The sequence below is a fragment of the Notolepis coatsorum genome, assembly GCF_963971535.1.
Source record: "Notolepis coatsorum genome assembly, chromosome: 20".
Lineage (NCBI taxonomy): Eukaryota > Metazoa > Chordata > Actinopteri > Aulopiformes > Paralepididae > Notolepis > Notolepis coatsorum.
The window spans coordinates 29,701,347-29,720,715 of record NC_140184.1 but is presented as its reverse complement, the minus strand read 5'-3'; the positions used below and the strand labels follow the sequence as shown (position 1 = coordinate 29,720,715).

General features: G+C 43.6%; 1 protein-coding gene across 1 annotated transcript in view; it reads left to right on the top strand.

Moving 5' to 3' along the window:
- Window positions 1-19,369, top strand: part of secisbp2l (SECIS binding protein 2-like) — a 45,525-nt gene that overhangs the window by 387 nt on the left and 25,769 nt on the right. The window contains 3 exon segments of the mRNA XM_084337693.1: window positions 7,408-7,598; window positions 17,562-17,889; window positions 18,514-18,667. Coding sequence (XP_084193819.1) covers window positions 7,408-7,598; window positions 17,562-17,889; window positions 18,514-18,667 — 673 coding nt within the window.

Genomic DNA, 19,369 nt, shown 5'->3' with positions numbered 1-19,369 from the left:
GCTGGCTAACGTTAGCTACTGACTTAAAGACTGTCATGTGCAAGTTAATCAGCCTGCTAGCTGGCTAGCCACAAATAGCCTAGCGGGCTAACGTTAACGCCATCTATTAAATCGGAAACACGTCCTCTTGACTGTTCGCTAACGTTAACATGACTGCGTTTAATGTTCATAATATTCCATGTAAAATAGCGTGTCGTGGTGATATGCTGTAACATGCGAGCCACTGAGTGCTGACATTAGTTGAGTAACGTTAGCTAACTAACTAAAGTGGCTAACTGTAGCTAACCTCAGCTGTCATCTGACAGAAGTCAGTCCTAACGTTCATCACACTGCTGACAGCTGAGGAGAGATATCCGTGTTACTGTTTCCTTGGTTACTGTTCACTAATATTGCGGAACCGATTATGCCGGGCAAACCTTAAAAGCAGCCTCCAATAGTTGACAAACACGTGATTGTTTTTAGCAGCTTACTAGTTTCGTCATCAAGTCAGTCTGTGGAGGAATGACCGGTTCTTCTGCATGAACGCCATTCCAGTGACTACTGTGTGCTGCTCTGCAGAAACTCACGGTCGGGTTGTTGTTAATGACCCCTAGTACCCATATGATGTAATGTTAGTGACACTGACACTAGCTGGTCACACAATGTACACTGATGTTTTAGGTAGAGTGCCTCTCAGGTCAGACGTTTTGTGTGCCCAAATAATATAAGTACCTTTCCTGACTATTTTAGGTAGATTATAGCTTGCGTAAAAAACCAATGTCATGGTGTTCATGTGATGGTTAATGCTTAATGTGCTCCCCCACTGTTATTTTTTGGACTGGGCTAAATTAAACTAGAGATGGGGTTCTAGTTTAATTTAGCCCCACTAAAAAAAATACAGATACTAGCTAGCTGATTGCATTTGAAAGCAGTGTGAGTGAAAGACGAATGCTCGAGGGGGAAAAAATAAATCGAGCCCCACCCGCCTGCTCTCGGTTCTACCATCCCCAATGATTGCACATCTGGGCCTGACCTCAATGCCATTTCTACAATCAAAGCTATTCTCTCTTTCTCTCATACACACACACACACACACACACACACACACACACACGGAGGAGCCAGTGTATGACAGAACAACAGTTGTGAACCTCAAAGGCTGGCTGAATTGTGAATACAACTTGAATCCAGAGTGAGCTCCCATAACCTGCTGACTTCATCTGTGTCTCCCTGCACACCTTCTTTTGGGGTCATTTAATGTTTCCAGTCCAGTGGAATCACAGTGGAATTGAAGGTCCCTATGTGTACCAAGCCTCGTCATCACTACTATGGCCTGTTGTACAATTGGCTTATGCTCTGCTGCTACTGTCTCCCTTCATCCTCTCAGACATAATCCTATAAGAACCCCTATCGGCTAAACTGGCGCATCATGTAGGCCTAAACCAACTAGACCCAAACTCTTCCAATCGTATTGGATTAGGGAATTGAGGTTGCTTTCACCTCCTGTGGTCTTGGAACAATTATTGTTCTTTACCATTGTAGTATATACAGCTGAACTGGCTCTATCCACCACAGGCTCCACAGCTCTGTCCAGCTTGGTCAGGATCCGTAGATTTGCTCAGCCACAGTTTGAGAACATCCCACTGAACCCAGTAGCAGTGGGAAACAATGGCCGTCTGTATGATAACCGCTGGCAGCACTGTTACTTGATTCATACATTCTGACCTCAGAATGGAAGGAGCGTCTTTGTGCTCTGAACCCTGTCACCGCTCCTCATCCTCCCCTCTATTTAGCAGATGAGGTTGATGTGATGTGGCCTCTTGGTCATAACTGCCGATCTGAGCTCTGTGCCTGAATGGAAACTGGGACAATGTCACCATGATGTCAAATGCAAAGCAGTGAGGAAAAGGCTGCCACCTTTGACCACATCTCAGTCTGTTTACTTTTGGAACTATTATTCAGAAGGATAATGACTTTAAAGAAGGAAAACATTTTGATTGACAAACATGAGAAAGAACAGGCTAGGTGATCCGGGGGTCACAATCTTGATGTGTACAGTATTGATGATGTGTACTGTGAATTTGATTATGCCTATTGATTTCCTCCCATTTGAGTTGGTGGACAATGGTCAATAGCCTACTTCTAAGAATATAATTAAACTTTGCCTTTGTGACAGATTTCATGCCATTTCACGAGAAACAAGAAAATAAAGATGATCATAAAGATCCTCATGGAGTTTTTTTTATTGGCCATATTATTTTTACATTCCTACAGGTCCCGATAAACTCAGAAGGGATTATGTGGTTCATGCAACAAGATGGGTGTAAAGCCACTTCTTCTTATGTGGTTACTTACATCAGCTTTACTGATACTGGCATTGTCTCTGGGTGGATTTCTACATAAGATCAGGCTTAGGCTAATAGGCTATAAGGGCTGGACGCTGGGAGGTTAGCTGTATTCAACAAAGTGATGTCTAGTTTTTTTAACGGGTCACTTTCTCTTTTGACGTAGTTTAGACTTCAGATGTCCATGAGCTGTCTATGGAAGAGCCGTTTTCCACACCTAAGACTGGTCTAGCCTGCCCTGCCTTTCTACATAATTATGTCATGCCTTTGCTCTTGACAGCTAGGAACTAGAGACCCACCAAACCAGATGGACTAGTAACATACCTGTAGTTCTGTTGAATTTAAAGACTATTCCCAAAGACACATTTCTCTTTGTTGTAAATATGCCACAGTTGAACTTCTGACTAGATAGCAGCTTTGATTATACCTGTTTACAGTGGTGGCAAGCTGGGATGGGCATTATACACAGTTGATCACTGGAAAATAATGTGCATTCAAGATGATGCCTTATTAATATGCTATTGGCTATGCTATCAGTTTGGGACATTTGTGATGGATATTTTTGCTATTATGGTATTTTGCCATTTATTGCAAGGATTGCAGCCAACAATATTAAATATGATGACTTTAAACTTTTGTAAATTTTTCCAATTTACTTTTGGTCCCCTAAAATGTGGTTACTTACTATGTATAAAAATGGTTATATTTTCAACATGGTTCACCCGATATGAATGTAAACACCCTCAAATTAAAGCTGAAAGTCTGCACTTTAACCTCCATAGTCATTGTTACCTTTCCCAATGTGCCAAAGTACAGAGCCCCAAAAAATGTTATAATAATTATTGATAGCACTGAATATTAGTTTATTATGGTCACTTTTGGTAGCCTAGACAAGTAGACTAGACAGTGATAAATATCTTGTAGAATATGTTTACAAGTATCTGCAATACAGAGCCAAAATGACTGTTTCACTGTCCTAAGGCTTACGGATGGATGGCACTGTAACAGAAATTGGCCCTGATCATAATTTTGATCAATCACCATTTCTTCTCATTTACATTTCACATAAGTTCAATGTTGTAATGATGCCTTGCACTTTAAGCCCAGTGCGCATAAATTATATTAAAAAAATCAAACAAATGTATAATTGTGAAAGGTCAATTAAATATTTAAGGTGAAATGAGACAGTTAAGGGGAAATTAATGTCAGGGCTCAAGGTGTCAAACTAGTTTAGTACGCTATGTTCTGGAAATACATTTTACCTAGAACACATCTCATCTTCTGCAGTCAAACTCTTTACCTCTTTTGTTTCGAGGAAGTTTATTTGATGTCACATGTATTTTTAGAGGTATGTAGTACTGTAGGCCACTGTGCTCTATAGTGTTCCATCACAACAGTTTCCCTGCTGGCCCAACCCCTTAGTGAGAGTCGACTAGTAGTTAAAAACGAATCATCTTGGGAACAATGGACTGCTATATTTAACTGCTCCATTAAAATCCTGAAAATGCTGTGTCTCTCTCTCTCATAACTACCTGTTTTGTATTTAGTACCATCAGTCCGTGCCTACTCTAGTCACCTGGCTATAGACAAATGGCCTAGAAATATTCAATCTTTCTTCTCGGACACCCTGTGTGCAGTGCACCATGTCTAAATTCACAAAACTGTCATGTCATTTTTGAAGTGAAACTGGTTTGAGTTCCTTGTTTTTTTTATGAGACACAATAACTTTTAATGGCGGTCTATAGAGATTATCTTCCATCAGCTGAGCATGAGGAAATAAATGAGCCTAGCAGTGCTCCACTCAGCTGTTGATTTACATCACACAAATGAGGAAGTCTGATTTCAGACTGCTGGTATGTACATAAAGCTCTCTTCCTTTTTGAGAAACGCACAAGACTTCAGCAGGCCGAAAGTAAAATGGCTACACCATATGCAGGATTAGATTAGCTAACAATACATAGCTGTCGTTTAGAATTTTGGGTTGCACCAATAAAGTTTTGATTTATTCCAAAATTAGCTCTAATCGGAGATTAGTTAGATTAGAGACAAGGAGCCATGTTGCAAATGTAATGATTTAATAAATTTTTATTAATTATTGAATAATTTATTAAACTGAGTGTTAAAAAAAAAAAAAAAAAAAAAAAAAAAGGCCACCATAAGAAAATAATGGTCTACTGACTGTGCTGTTAAAATGTCAATCTATTAAATATTTAATCTGATTCATCGCATGATTGTCCATAGTTATCGCATATTTTTTATCTGTTCTAAATCTACTTTCAGTGCCGGCCATTAACATTGGAAACCCCCGTTGAATGCCAGCACCCACTTCAATGATAGCGTTAAAAACGCATAATCTATGTTTTAAATTATGGCTATGTGTCTAATCTGCCCGTCGCTTATCAATGACTTGTTTGCAGTCAACATTGTCTAAACGGATTGTTTTTTAATCGGTTCATATCCTTTTTATAGCATTTCGAAAAGCTATAGTTTTCTCGAAAATTTCTGGAAAATAGAAAGATTCTGTCATAAACAGCATTTATTGGAATATTCTCGAATACACTAGACACGTTGTCATTTGTCTGCCTATTTATGAATCGTTTTCAAATAAACGCTAGATTATCGATAGTATATGTGTATTTATGCACGCTATAGAAGCGAGCTGAGAAATCGATTCTCTTATTTCCTCAACAGCACACACACACACACACATATACACATACGGGACACGCTGTTATCTCAGTGAAAACAGCTCTGATTATCTAAAACTGGTAACATAGACTCCTTACCTTAGATCAGATGTTCTCTAAAAAGATTATTCCAATTCCTGATCGCCATTCCAAATATCGATCGCGTTTATTGATTGATTATTGGCTGCTGTAAATATATATTCCAGGCTGCTTTTCATCTCGCGATCACTGCCCTCTTCATCAGACGGCTCGCCAGCACACGTCCACCAGTCTAATCGAATGGCCTGCAGTTACATAGGGATAGACGATAGGGGGCGGTATTTTCCCATCGGAGCTCCTAGAGGGGCTGCTGTACCAACGGGAGACTTGGTTGATGAAATATGAATTCAGATCGCTAATAAAAATAAAACGACAATTAGCGTCGTCGGCACTCAACGGGGGGCATGAAATAACGACATAACACGTCTGTGGCACTCAAAGGGTTAAACAAATCTTTTTCAAGTTTTAATACTCTTATCAACATGAGAGTCAACAAATGCTTGCTTTATGCAGCCATTTAATACAAAAGGATGATCCTCATGCATTCAAATCAAATTCAAAACAGAGTGCACAAAATAACTTAAAAGAAAATGAGGACTCACACCCCCGCCCCCCCCCTCTCTCTTTCACACACTCTCCCAGCTCTGTTTCTCTCTTGCCCCTTCCTCATCTCTCTCTCTCTCTCTCTCTCTTTCTCTCTCTCTCTCTCTCTCTCTCTCTCACACACACTGAGTCAGAAACAACATAGTATCAATGAGAGTATCAATAAAAAAATTAAACGTTAATCTTGCATTAAAAAAATTGTGGCTTTAAAAGAATTGTGCGTTAACTTACTAAACTGGGCTGAGTCTGTCCCTCATCTTAAAACTAAACTAGGCTGAGTGTCCCTCATCATCTTAAAACTAAACTAGGCTGAGTCTGTCCTCGTTTAAAAACTAAACTGGGCTGAGTCTGTCCTCGTTTATAAACTAAACTGGGCTGAGTCTGTCCTCGTTTAAAAACTAAACTGGGCTGAGTCTGTCCCTCATCTTAAAACTAAACTGGGCTGAGTCTGTCGTTTAAAAACTAAACTGGGCTGAGTCTGTCCCTCATCTTAAAACTAAACTGGGCTGAGTCTGTCGTTTAAAAACTAAACTGGGCTGAGTCTGTCGTTTAAAAACTAAACTGGGCTGAGTCTGTCGTTTAAAAACTAAACTGGGCTGAGTCTGTCGTTTAAAAACTAAACTGGGCTGAGTCTGTCCCCCTTTAAAAACTAAACTGGGCTGAGTCTGTCCCCCTTTATAAACTAAACTGGGCTGAGTCTGTCCTCGTTTAAAAACTAAACTGGGCTGAGTCTGTCCATCTTAAAACTAAACTGGGCTGAATCTGTCCATCTTAAAACTAAACTGGGCTGAGTCTGTCCATCTTAAAACTAAACTGGGCTGAGTCTGTCCTCATCATCTTAAAACTAAACTGGGCTGAGTCTGTCCATCATCTTAAAACTAAACTGGGCTGAGTCTGTCATCATCTTAAAACTAAACTGGGCTGAGTCTGTCCTCACCATCTTAAAACTAAACTGGGCTGAGTCTGTCCATCTTAAAACTAAACTGGGCTGAGTCTGTCCTCATCATCTTAAAACTAAACTGGGCTGAGTCTGTCCATCTTAAAACTAAACTGGGCTGAGTCTGTCCATCTTAAAACTAAACTGGGCTGAGTCTGTCCTCATCATCTTAAAACTAAACTGGGCTGAGTCTGTCCTCATCATCTTAAAACTAAACTGGGCTGAGTCTGTCCTCATCATCTTAAAACTAAACTGGGCTGAGTGTCTTCATCATCTTAAAACTAACTAACTAGGTCTGTATTGCGCCGTACTGTATTGTACCCATTCTGCAATCTGTTAATAAAACTTTCATTCAATCAATCTGCACGGTGATTGATTGAATGCAAATTAAAAAAATGTATTAACAGATTGCAGAGTTACCAAATGTCACCACACTCATGATTGTCCACTGTTAGGCACGTGATGCCATTAGAGCCATACTATACTATGTGTGGGTTTACTGCATACAGAGCCTGATTTATCTCTTAAGACAATGACGAGCTACTATAGCCTGCAGAGCCGTTAGATAGAGGTGTGATTGTGTGGGAGCCGTCACTGACTTGGACATGTCTGTTAAATTCAAACAACTTTATTGTCCACCAGGGTGAATATCTTTCTGCCACACAAATGCATAATTACATATAATAATTTTTTTTTAAAGCATTACAATCGACAGTTTCAACTGTTTATTGTGAAGACGTGCGCTTATCTATCATTCCAGTGATTCTTCATGCATCACATGATGGTTGATCATCATGTGACTGATGTCTGTGTGCAGGATGTGAAGCTGTCAGCCGAAGTGGAGCCATTCATCCCACAGAAGAAAGGTCTAGAAGGAGCACTAGTCAGCATGAGTCTTTCTGGAGAGGCGGGAGGAGGCGCAGGAGAAGGTGGTGGTGTGGAGACCACTCCCATCCCCAGTTACCTCATCACTTGCTACCCCTTCGTCCAAGAGAACCAGCCCAACAGGTACTAGTCGCCACAATGCTCTCTACCCTGTCACACTGTCCTCAGCTCTCTACTTGTCACACTGTCCTCAGCTCTCTCTACCTGTCACACTGTCCTCAGCTCTCTACTTGTCACACTGTCCTCAGCTCTCTCTACTTGTCACACTGTCCTCAGCTCTCTCTACTTGTCACACTGTCCTCAGCTTTCTCTACTTGTCACACTGTCCTCAGCTCTCTCTACTTGTCACACTGTCCTCAGCTTTCTCTACTTGTCACACTGTCCTCAGCTCTCTCTACCCTGTAACACTGTCCTCAGCTCTCTCTACCCTGTAACACTGTCCTCAGCTCTCTCTACCCTGTAACACTGTCCTCAGCTCTCTCTACCCTGTAACACTGTCCTCAGCTCTCTCTACCCTGTAACACTGTCCTCAGCTCTCTCTACTTGTCACACTGTCCTCAGCTCTCTACCCTGTAACACTGTCCTCAGCTCTCTCTACTTGTCACACTGTCCTCAGCTCTCTACTTGTAACACTGTCCTCGGCTCTCTACCCTGTAACACTGTCCTCAGCTCTCTCTACTTGTCACACTGTCCTCAGCTCTCTACCCTGTAACACTGTCCTCAGCTCTCTCTACCCTGTAACACTGTCCTCAGCTCTCTACCCTGTAACACTGTCCTCAGCTCTCTCTACCCTGTAACACTGTCCTCAGCTCTCTCTACCCTGTCACACTGTCCTCAGCTCTCTCTACCCTGTAACACTGTGCTCAGCTCTCTACCCTGTAACACTGTCCTCAGCTCTCTCTACCCTGTAACACTGTCCTCAGCTCTCTCTACCCTGTAACACTGTGCTCAGCTCTCTACCCTGTAACACTGTCTTCAGCTCTCTCTACCCTGTAACACTGTCCTCAGCTCTCTCTACCCTGTAACACTGTCCTCAGCTCTCTCTACCCTGTAACACTGTGCTCAGCTCTCTACCCTGTAACACTGTCCTCAGCTCTCTCTAGTTTTCAAGTTTCAAGTTTCTTTAATAGTTGTCATACAGAAGTACAGAATACTTTCATACAAAATGCTTCTTACTGTTACGCTCCAGAGACTGTGCTAGACAAGATAGTATCAAATAACATAGTATAGCATGTAGTTTAGAAGAAGAAAATGAGGTCACAGTGTTCGGTATAGACATATGTACAATGTTCTGAGTTACCATATAATATACAATACTATGCAGTGTACTAATGTACAGTACTATATAGTGCAAAGCAGAAATGGGATGAGGTACAATTTAGGTACAATTTACAGTAAGGTGTACGAGTTGTAGTGCAATCCTTCATCAATAAATATAAAGTGTGGGGAGTGGGTGCTACAGTGTGTTTGTTTAAAGTGGGTGTGTGCTATAAAGTGTGTGGAGTGGGTGCTACAGTGTGTTTGTTTAAAGTGAGTGTGTGCGTGTGGATGTGTGTGCTATGTGCGTTTGGTGGTTGTTGTTGTGTAGGGGAGGATCTATGGTGGTTGTTGTTGTGTAGTGTTCATTCATTGTTCGTTTAGCAGCCTGATGGCCTGGGGATAGAAGCTTCTTCTGAGTCTTTCTGTGCTCGCCTTGAGACTCCGGTATCGCTTGCCTGACCGCAGCAGTTCAAAGAGGCAGTTGTTCGGGTGACTGGAGTCTTTAATGATTCTCTTAGCCTTGCCCTTGCAACGCTTGTTGTAAATGTTCTGGAGGGTGGGGAGCCCCCCTCCAATTGTGCGTTCGGCTGAACGTGTCACTCTTTGTAGTCTGCTTCGGTCTTGTGCAGTGCTATTCCCAAACCAGGAGGTGATGTTGCCGGTCAAGATGCTCTCTATTGTACATGAGTAGAAGTTCTTAAGGATCTTCTGACTGACTTGGAACTTCCTTAGGCGCCTGAGGAAGTAGAGGCGTTGTCGTGCCTTCTTCACAACACTGTCAATGTGTGTGGTCCATGTCAAGTCCTCGGATATGTAGGCTCCGAGGTACTTAAAGCTGTTGACTCTCTCAACCGGTGCCCCGTCGATGCTGAGGGGGCTGTAGTCCTTGACCCCCGACCTCCTGAAGTCCACAATCATCTCCTTTGTTTTGCTGACGTTCAGGGAGAGGCTGTTTTCCTGGCACCATCCCGCCAGGACCTTGACCTCTTCCAGGTAGGCCCTCTCGTCGTTGGCAGAGATCAGGCCCACCACCACTGTGTCGTCAGCAAATTTGATGATTGTATTGCTACTCCGCTGAGCCACACAGTCGTGTGTGTACAGGGAGTAGAGGAGGGGACTCAGAACACAGCCCTGGGGGGCCCCTATGTTGAGGGTGATGGATGAGGAGGTGCAGTTGCATGCTCTCACCACCTGGGGTCTGCCAGTCAGGAAGTCCAAGACCCACTGGCAGAGGTCATAGTTCAAGCTCTACCCTGTAACACTGTCCTCAGCTCTCTACCCTGTAACACTGTCCTCAGCTCTCTCTACCCTGTAACACTGTCCTCAGCTCTCTCTACCCTGTAACACTGTCCTCAGCTCTCTCTACCCTGTAACACTGTCCTCAGCTCTCTACCCTGTAACACTGTCCTCAGCTCTCTCTACCCTGTAACACTGTCCTCAGCTCTCTCTACCCTGTAACACTGTCCTCAGCTCTACCCTGTAACACTGTCGAACGATAACGATAACTATCGCGATAAATTATTTCCTCGAAATAAACATGAAACGTGGTTGCAAAGTTTCGATATATCGATTTTTCCAAGCTTGGATATGAGCACACGCACTAACAACCAATCAATGAAGGAGATGGCCGAGCGCGAAGGAGACCCGCGCTGCACCTCTGGGTAGTAAACAAGGCTGGCTAGTATAATTAGCTTGCACGGCGCTATTTTATAGTTTACGTGCCGAGTGGGTGTGTGGCGTGAATTCTGAGGGCACGGTTATAGTAGTGTGGGGTATACGGTGGACGTCGTTGCAATGTATTGGGGCGGAACAGAGTATTTTAGGGTTATATTGAGTGCATTGGAAACAAGGCTGGCTAGGATAATTAGCTTGCACGGCGCTATTTTATAGTTTACGTGCCGAGTGGGTGTGTGGGCGTGAATTCTGAGGGCACGGTTATAGTAGTGTGGGGTATACGGTGGACGTTGTTGCAATGTATTGGGGCGGAACAGAGTATTTTAGGGTTATATTGAGTGCATTGGAAACAAGGCTGGCTAGGATAATTAGCTTGCACAGCGCTATTTTGTAGTTTACGTGCCGAGTGGGTGTGTGGCGTGAATTCTGAGGCCACGGTTATAGTAGTGTGGGGTATACGGTGGACGTCGTTGCAATGTATTGGGGCGAAACGGAGTATTTTTAGGGTCATATTTAGTACATTGTCATGGGATACACTGCTTGCTCTGGCTAACTGCTAACGTGCGCGGACTGATCAACTCGAGACATTCGCAGCAGCAAAACAAGTCTATTAATAGCCCGTCCATCGGCGCCGGGCATAAGAAGTTAATTAAACTTGACAGACATTATATCGACGATAATTATCGATATCGAGTTATATGAAAATAATTTTATAATTTTATCGCAATAACGTTTTTGGCCATATCGCCCAGCCCTACCTCAGCTCTCTCTACCTTGTCACACTGTGCTCAGCTCTCTACCCTGTAACACTGTCCTCAGCTCTCTCTACCCTGTAACACTGTCCTCAGCTCTCTCTACTTGTCACACTGTGCTCAGCTCTCTACCCTGTAACACTGTCCTCAGCTCTCTCTACCCTGTAACACTGTCCTCAGCTCTCTACCCTGTAACACTGTCCTCGGCTCTCTACCCTGTAACACTGTCCTCAGCTCTCTACCCTGTAACACTGTCCTCAGCTCTCTCTACCCTGTAACACTGTCCTCAGCTCTCTCTACCCTGTAACACTGTCCTCAGCTCTCTCTACCCTGTAACACTGTCCTCAGCTCTCTCTACCCTGTAACACTGTCCTCAGCTCTCTACCCTGTAACACTGTCCTCAGCTCTCTACCCTGTAACACTGTCCTCAGCTCTCTCTACCTTGTCACACTGTCCTCAGCTCTCTACCCTGTAACACTGTCCTCAGCTCTCAGTCTCTACCTTGTAACACTGTGCTCAGCTCTCTACCCTGTAACACTGTCCTCAGCTCTCTACCCTGTAACACTGTGCTCAGCTCTCTGCCCTGTAACACTGTGCTCAGCTCTCTCTACCCTGTAACACTGTCCTCAGCTCTCTACCCTGTAACACTGTCCTCAGCTCTCTACCCTGTAACACTGTCCTCAGCTCTCTACCCTGTAACACTGTGCTCAGCTCTCTGCCCTGTAACACTGTGCTCAGCTCTCTCTACCCTGTAACACTGTCCTCAGCTCTCTCTACCCTGTAACACTGTCCTCAGCTCTCTCTACCCTGTAACACTGTGCTCGGCTCTCTCTCTACCCTGTAACACTGTGCTCAGCTCTCTACCCTGTAACACTGTCCTCAGCTCTAAGCACGGGGGGGTTCACTGTTGTCCACAGGTTCGTAGGTAATTATAGTGGTGCTACGCTAGGGAGGATATGATGCACATTAATGAACATCATAAAGAACTGTAAAAATACTACACGCAGAGCGCTGTTAATTGTTATTGTATCCCCTCTGGGAACCTAATGTATGGTTTGTTTGTCTAATGTTGTGGTGGGGGCCGCCACAAATAAATCTATGCATGTCAAAACAATGGTTGTGAGGTTGAAAATCTTGAAACCTGAGCCCAGTTCAACACAGTCGGCGGCTCGGCGCCATTGATCTCTTCGCGGGCTCCGGTTCACAATCATCACATATTCTCCCAGTACTGCCAACGTTCCCTGGAATATTCTCATACCCTGTGCCTGTGCCAATGGGAAAGTAGTTAGCCCGGTGTCCTCATTCCCATCTGCCTGAGGAAAAACTGCTACCTTTTGGAACATCGCCATGTCAAATGAACTCATTCAGTGCACTGTTTACTCCAATGGACGGAGTAGTATATGTCTTGTCCCCCTGATAATATTCTCTACAATAGAGATCAAGATCGGATTTTTGAAACAGTGTGTTGAATCAAAGCCATTAGATTTCCCTGTGGTTGTAGATGTGGCTGCTTGTGAATGGACACCCTCCCCTTCAAGTGGAATTGCAATCTGTGTTTCCAGAGTGGCTGTGTGTCTTTGTCTGGGGTGATCTGCTGTATCCTGCTGCACACATCCGTTCCATTGTGTCCTTGCTCCCCATTTTGAATACCAGGAAATGCCCACTATAGCACGCTGGCTGTGAACATGTCGGCTGGATCCTTATCAATGACAAGCACGCACACACACACACACACACTAGGGGTGGAACAGTTCACAAAACGCATGGTTTGGTTCAAATCAGTTTTTAGATCCGTATGGATGAGTGGGGAGACGGATGAACATTGCCAATTCTAATAGCATTTGGTAATATTAAAAAAAAGTGTTGTGCCTTCAATATGTTATCTGAATGCATAAGGAAAACACTTGTTTCTATTGTCAATTATCTGTCAATTCTAGGTGGCTGTCATAAGGGAGCCTGTTTGCAACACGTTTTTTCCTTCTGTTATTTCTCACTCCAGTGTAATGTAGTGGGCAGGATATTAATGATGTGGCCCACGCACTTTACGTGCTGAGATATCAAACCATCCACAGCTACATTGGGTTGCATATAGTTCACTACAAGGCCCAAGGCTTTGGTTATGGATTTAGCTCTGTCTGAATCTGCATGGAGAGGTTGCTTAGCATAAATACTAGTGATGCACCGATGTGAAAATTGTTGCCGATACCGATAACCCATATTAATATTGCTGTTCTGGCCGATACTGATATTTACCGATGTCGATATCTCTGTATAGAAAACACTTTTTTATGATAATCAAATAAAGAGCTATTTTCCAAAACGCATAATTTATTTTTACTTTTGTAACTTATTTTCAGAAATGACTGATATTTTGAAACTATTTAAGGCCAAAACATGTAAAAAAAAATATATATATATAATAATAATAATAATAATTTTTTTCTTATCGCCCCATATCGACCCTATCTTGATATCGGACCGATACCGACTGCCATATCGGCCGATATTATATCGGCGGCTGATATATCGTGCATCACTAATAAATACCTCAGGGAGGAGGAGTTGCTCGCTCAGTCTCAGCTGGTAATGGGCTGGGTTGACGCTGCCGACCTACTGGCTGGCCCATTATGTTAAACATGACACTCGCATGCGTCTCGCATTGCGCAGTGCAGCATACAGCACGTATTAAACCTCCCATCGATGCTGACTACTTCCGTTGACTAAACGGCAATTTCTTTATCCGGTCGCCTTTTTTACTTTTGTCTTGGAGCTAGCAAGCTACACTCTCATGATGGAAAACTCTCAAGAAACATCTCTCCCCTGATGCTATTTTGTTAGTTGCATTTTGTATCGAGCATCATCCTTCCCATCATCATCAATCATTGTGATTGGTTTGAGAAATACAAACAACCCTGAACATTTTCCCCATGATAATGGGTTCTGCCGGATGTCTGCGCTGCTGTTACAGAGTCAGTGTAATGTGGAGAGAGGTCTGGCTAGGAGAGATTAGTCTACCGGACGTCTGCGCTGCTGTTACAGAGCCAGTGTAATGTGGAGAGAGGTCTGACTATGAGAGATTAGTCTACCGGACGTCTGTGCTGCTGTTACAGAGCCAGTGTAATGTGGAGAGAGGTCTGGCTATGAGAGATTAGTCCACCGGACGTCTGCGCTGCTGTTACAGAGCCAGTGTAATGTGGAGAGAGGTCTGGCTAATTGGCTATGAGAGACTAGTCCACCGGACGTCTGCGCCGCTGCTGTTACAGAGCCAGTGTAATGTGGAGAGAGGTCTGGCTATGAGAGACTAGTCCACCGGACGTCTGCGCTGCTGTTACAGAGCCAGTGTAATGTGGAGAGAGGTCTGGCTATGTCCACCGCTACTGACCGACAGCTTGCCACCTTGTCTGGACAAACTGAAGGGTTCCACTAGATTTTGGTTTTAAATAAGAATAGCGGGCGCAAATCACTAAACGCTAACTGAATTAATAAGTATTCCCTATTTTCAGTGTTGTATATGGTAAATGGAAATGACCAATGTGACCTTTTCAAACCAGATTAGATTAAAATGTATTGTATTGTCATTATACAGTACCACAAGTGCATCCATGTTCTTCTTTCATAGCATGGCCGGCCCCAGTGGGAATACAACCCCTATGCCTGTCATGTTGTTACCATGCTCTATCTTTTTGAGCTACAGGACAGACCACAGTTCATGTGGTTTCAGCCTTGACTTTCCCTCCCTATCAGGAGGAGGAGGAGGCCTGGTGTCGGTCCGTCTAGCTTGCTATCCAAACTCTTCTGCCCCATACCGGAAGAACTCACAGCTATAAAGTGTCTGTCTCTGTGTTGTGACTATCTCGTCCTCCAACAACTTTCCCCCTAGCCACTCGAGCTCCTTATCTGCATTGCCATGGCGACCACTATCTTTGTTATGGTCCTCACAAACACTTGCTTCTACACAACACTTTCAGTGTGTCCCTCAGTCTAATACTGATGTAGGAGAGAGGCTAAACTTAAACCCCACTTTGCCTTAATTAAAAGGTTTTTACCTACGTACCTCATGTTATAACCATAATGAAAACCAGTGAAATCTCTCACTGGTCGCTGCATTTGGTTAACCTTCGCCTGGTCGAATGCTTTCATCCAGAATGTGCCTGGAGTTTTTCCAGCGGAAAGATGGCGGAGTGCAATACTAGTTTAACCAGGTATGCGAGGGCATTAAACACCAGCTCTAATGCTCACTGCAGCAGAGAACGAGAGCCACGGAGATGACACTAAATGACGTGCCTAGTTCATGTTTTGCAAGTTATTTCTGCGATTTCAACTCAAACCTTTTGCAGGAAGCAGGTGTTGGGTCTATTGGGATGCCTGATGGCACTATGGGATATCAGGCTGATACTAGGCTAAATCATTCATAGTATCGTTATGAGATCATTTTCTCAATACTAAAACCCAATATCAAGAGCCAGAAATCAAATCAAAGGTGACTTGATTTCACTGCATGTTGATACGTGGTGTCAACAGTGTCGTCATAGACGCACGCAGTAAGGCGGTTGTTGGCATCGGTGCATTTCTCTACACTGAGCTGAAATTAAACGATTGCACATAAATTAGGTAAATATATATGAACAATATTAATCTAACATTTAGATCAACTCAAAAAAATGCAACGAAAATATCATTTGACATTTAAATTTGAGCTCTTTCAGACATTTAAATGAAAAACAATATTGTTTTTAATACTTAGACCTCCTGTTGACTGTAAAGTGCCACGTTTTGATATATTGAGCTTTAAACTTTAAGTTCCATTTTTTGGAACTCACAACCTAAACCCCCCCCTATCCCAAACTGCTCCTACAACAATTTATTTTATTATGTTTCATGATCATGTATACATTTATTATGTTTAAATATCAACATTATCTGTACATCCTCAGTAAATACTATCAAACTCCTCTGACCTCATCTGGTCTTTCCAAAGGGTCGGAGAGATCGGATGTAAACACACACACACACACACACACACAGAAAGGGAGAATGCCCCCCCCCCCCAGTCCCCACTAATGGACCTCTGCTGTTTTCTCTATGCCTCTGATCAGGGTTAGCTTAGCTTAGTTGGCATAAGCACCTAACGTTAGTTTAGGTATTTAACGCGACGTGGGCATAAAGGAATGGCGAGGATGCAAAGCATGTTGGATGCATTTGACCCGTTGCAGGGGGGAAAAGCAGGGACTTATTTCGGTTTGCGACCAAATAGGCGCACTCTGGAGCCCTGCTGTAACGTTTTCACACACAGGCGTTTCACGTGCTACTGCTGTTGTTGACTCTGCCAGATGGTTTGTTTTCACATCTCTAGTGATGATTTTGCGCGAATCCAGCTGCCGGAGCTGCGCTTGATACTTGCCACAGGATTTTCAAAATAAGAGTATCGATATGAACCCAGCTACAGTAGCTAACGTTGATTGATTGATTGATTGAAAACTTTATTAACAGATTGCAGAATGGGTACAATACAGTACATCTCAATACACACAATTGTTAAGGGGATGCAGACCAGAGAAAGACTTTCGTCTTGTTTACATCAGGGTCCCCCATTTTCAATTAATCAGGACATATATGACATACATGACATACAGATAGACAGTACTGCTACATATATATTTTTTTTTATCCACTTTTTTCTCCCATTTTCTATATTTTCTCCCATCCCAATTTTCTGTTGGGGGGGGGGGGGGGACACTGTACAACTGTACAAGCAAAACTGTACATTGGAATATTGACAACCATACTAGGTAATTTACTGTACATTGGAGGGGGTTGGGTTAGGACATTTACAGGGGCCAGTTTCGAATTGCAGTCTCCCGTAGGTGTTCTTTGAGAGTGGTTTTGAAAGTGGGTAGTGATTCACATTCCTTTACAGCTTTGGGTAGGGCGTTCCACATTGATGTGGCATAATTGCAAAACGTGTTTAGTCCCTTGTTTGAGCCGAATCTGGGTTTAACATGATTTGTGGAGCTCTCTCTGGTGTTGTGATCGTGGTATTCACTGACCTTTGGGAAGTACATGTACATGGGTACCTTGGTCGTGTAGTGTATCTTGTAGACCAGGCCCATTGCAAGTTGCTGTACTCTGTCGTCTACTCTAAGCCATCCTAGGTTGTCAAAGTGGGCAGGGGTGAGGTGGGTTCTAGGAGTAAGGTCAAGCACGTTACTGGGATTAAAGCAAGCTTTAAGGGGGGCGGGGGGTCCCGTTGCGGGGCGAGTAGGGGAAACACTGCTGTACATGGAAGCAAGTTGTATCTCTAACGGAGAATCGGTTATATCCTTCTCCAAACTAATACTCACACATACAGTAGGCCTACTGTAGTGAATGAGAAGTGCTAATCTCTCTGTTCCCTTCCCAGGCAGCATCCTATGTATAATGGAGGGGAGCTGCGCTGGCAGCAGCCCAACCCCAGCCCCGGTGGTCCATACCTGGCCTACCCCATCTTGTCTTCCCCCCAGCCTCCGGTGTCTAACGACTATGCCTACTACCAGATCATGCCTGCCCCTTGCCCCCCTATGATGGGCTTCTATCAGCCCTTCCCTGGCACCTATGCTGGGCCCGTGCAGGCTGGGGTGGTCAGCCCTTTATCACCGGATGTGAACGAAAGACCTCCTCCTCTGGGACAGGCATTTGGACTTGCCAATCAGAGGGTGAGAGGCATGGTCAGACCGCCTCTTATCCCCAAGGTAAGAAAGGGCAACAGCTTAGCTTCTAAACCCAGATCCCGTCACCGTCACTTTTTGATTGATGCAGTATGATCAGGCCCAAACATAATCTAGTCATCATAGTCATTTCTGTAAAAAAAATATCTTTTAAAAAGTAACCTTAAAAAAAGAAATTCGGCACAATGATTACTTGCCATATTATTTGCAGTTTTAGAATCCTATCTTATCTGTGTGTGCTTAAAGGAACACGCCAACATTTTGGGGAATTAGCTTACCGTCTTCTCCAGAGAGAGATAAGAAGATGATGGATTGGATACCCGTTTCCTCTCTGTGCGTTCAGTAGAAAGCTATCTGGTTGCATGTTAGCCTAGCTTAGCACAATGAGTGGTGTTAGTTGGACAATGCCTAGGCTAACCGGTCATGTCCGCTTCCATTCATTGTGCTAAGCTAGGCTAACATGCAGCCAGATAGCTTTCTACTGAACGCACAGAAAGAAAACTGGTATCTATCTTCTTGTCTCTCTCTGGAGAAGACGGTAAGCTTTCCCCAAATGTTGGTGTGTTCCTTTAAATATCACTAAATGCATCATACCACTTCCTCTGTCAAGCCACTGTTGACCATGTCCTGTCTCCACCCCCCCCCTAGCAGCAGCAGCAGCAGCAGCAGCTAAGCATGTGCCAGCCCCAGAGGGGCCGTCGGCCCCCCACTAGAAGTATTGCTGTGCAGAAGGAGGTGTGCACCTCTGGGCCTGATGGCAGAACCAAGACCATCCTACTGGTGGATGCAGCGCAGCAGACTGGTACGCCACACCAAAGACTTAACGTTACAAGTTACAACACAATCTTACCTCATCCTGTGTGTGAATGGAGATGGCTTTCTAAACATGTGTAAGTTGTTCAGTGTCTGTGTGCTGTCCTGACTCTGGGACTGATGAAAGCTTAGACAACAGGTACTTCCACTGTTGTTTGTTATACAAGAACATCACTGTGCTTAATCCATTCATAGTAGTCTCTAGGGCTGACCTTTGAAGCTTTTTTTGGCCGTCGAAGCTTCAGGGCCGAGATTCAATTTTAATTCGAAGCTTCGAGATAAAAAAAAAAATGTTATCTTATCTTGTGGGACTTGTACAGCATTTGTCAACTTTGTTGTTTTAAAATGTGCTCTACTGTATAAATAACGTGGTTATAAAAAAGTCCAAGGCAGCTCTACAAATGTTAAAAAGCCTTTATTTAATGGCTCACATTATTTTGATAATTTAAAAGAAACCAACATGTTTCGGCCTACATAGGGCCTTCATCAGGGTATAGATAACTAAGACCAAACAAAACTCTGGCTAATAAAGAGAAGGGTTGGGTAGGAGGGGTGGGTGGGGGACACTGTACAAGCAAAACTGTACATTGGAATATTGACAAGACCATACATGGTAATTTACTGTACATTGGAGGGGTTGTGATAGGACATTTACAGGGGCCAGTTTCGAATTGCAGTCTCCCATAGGTGT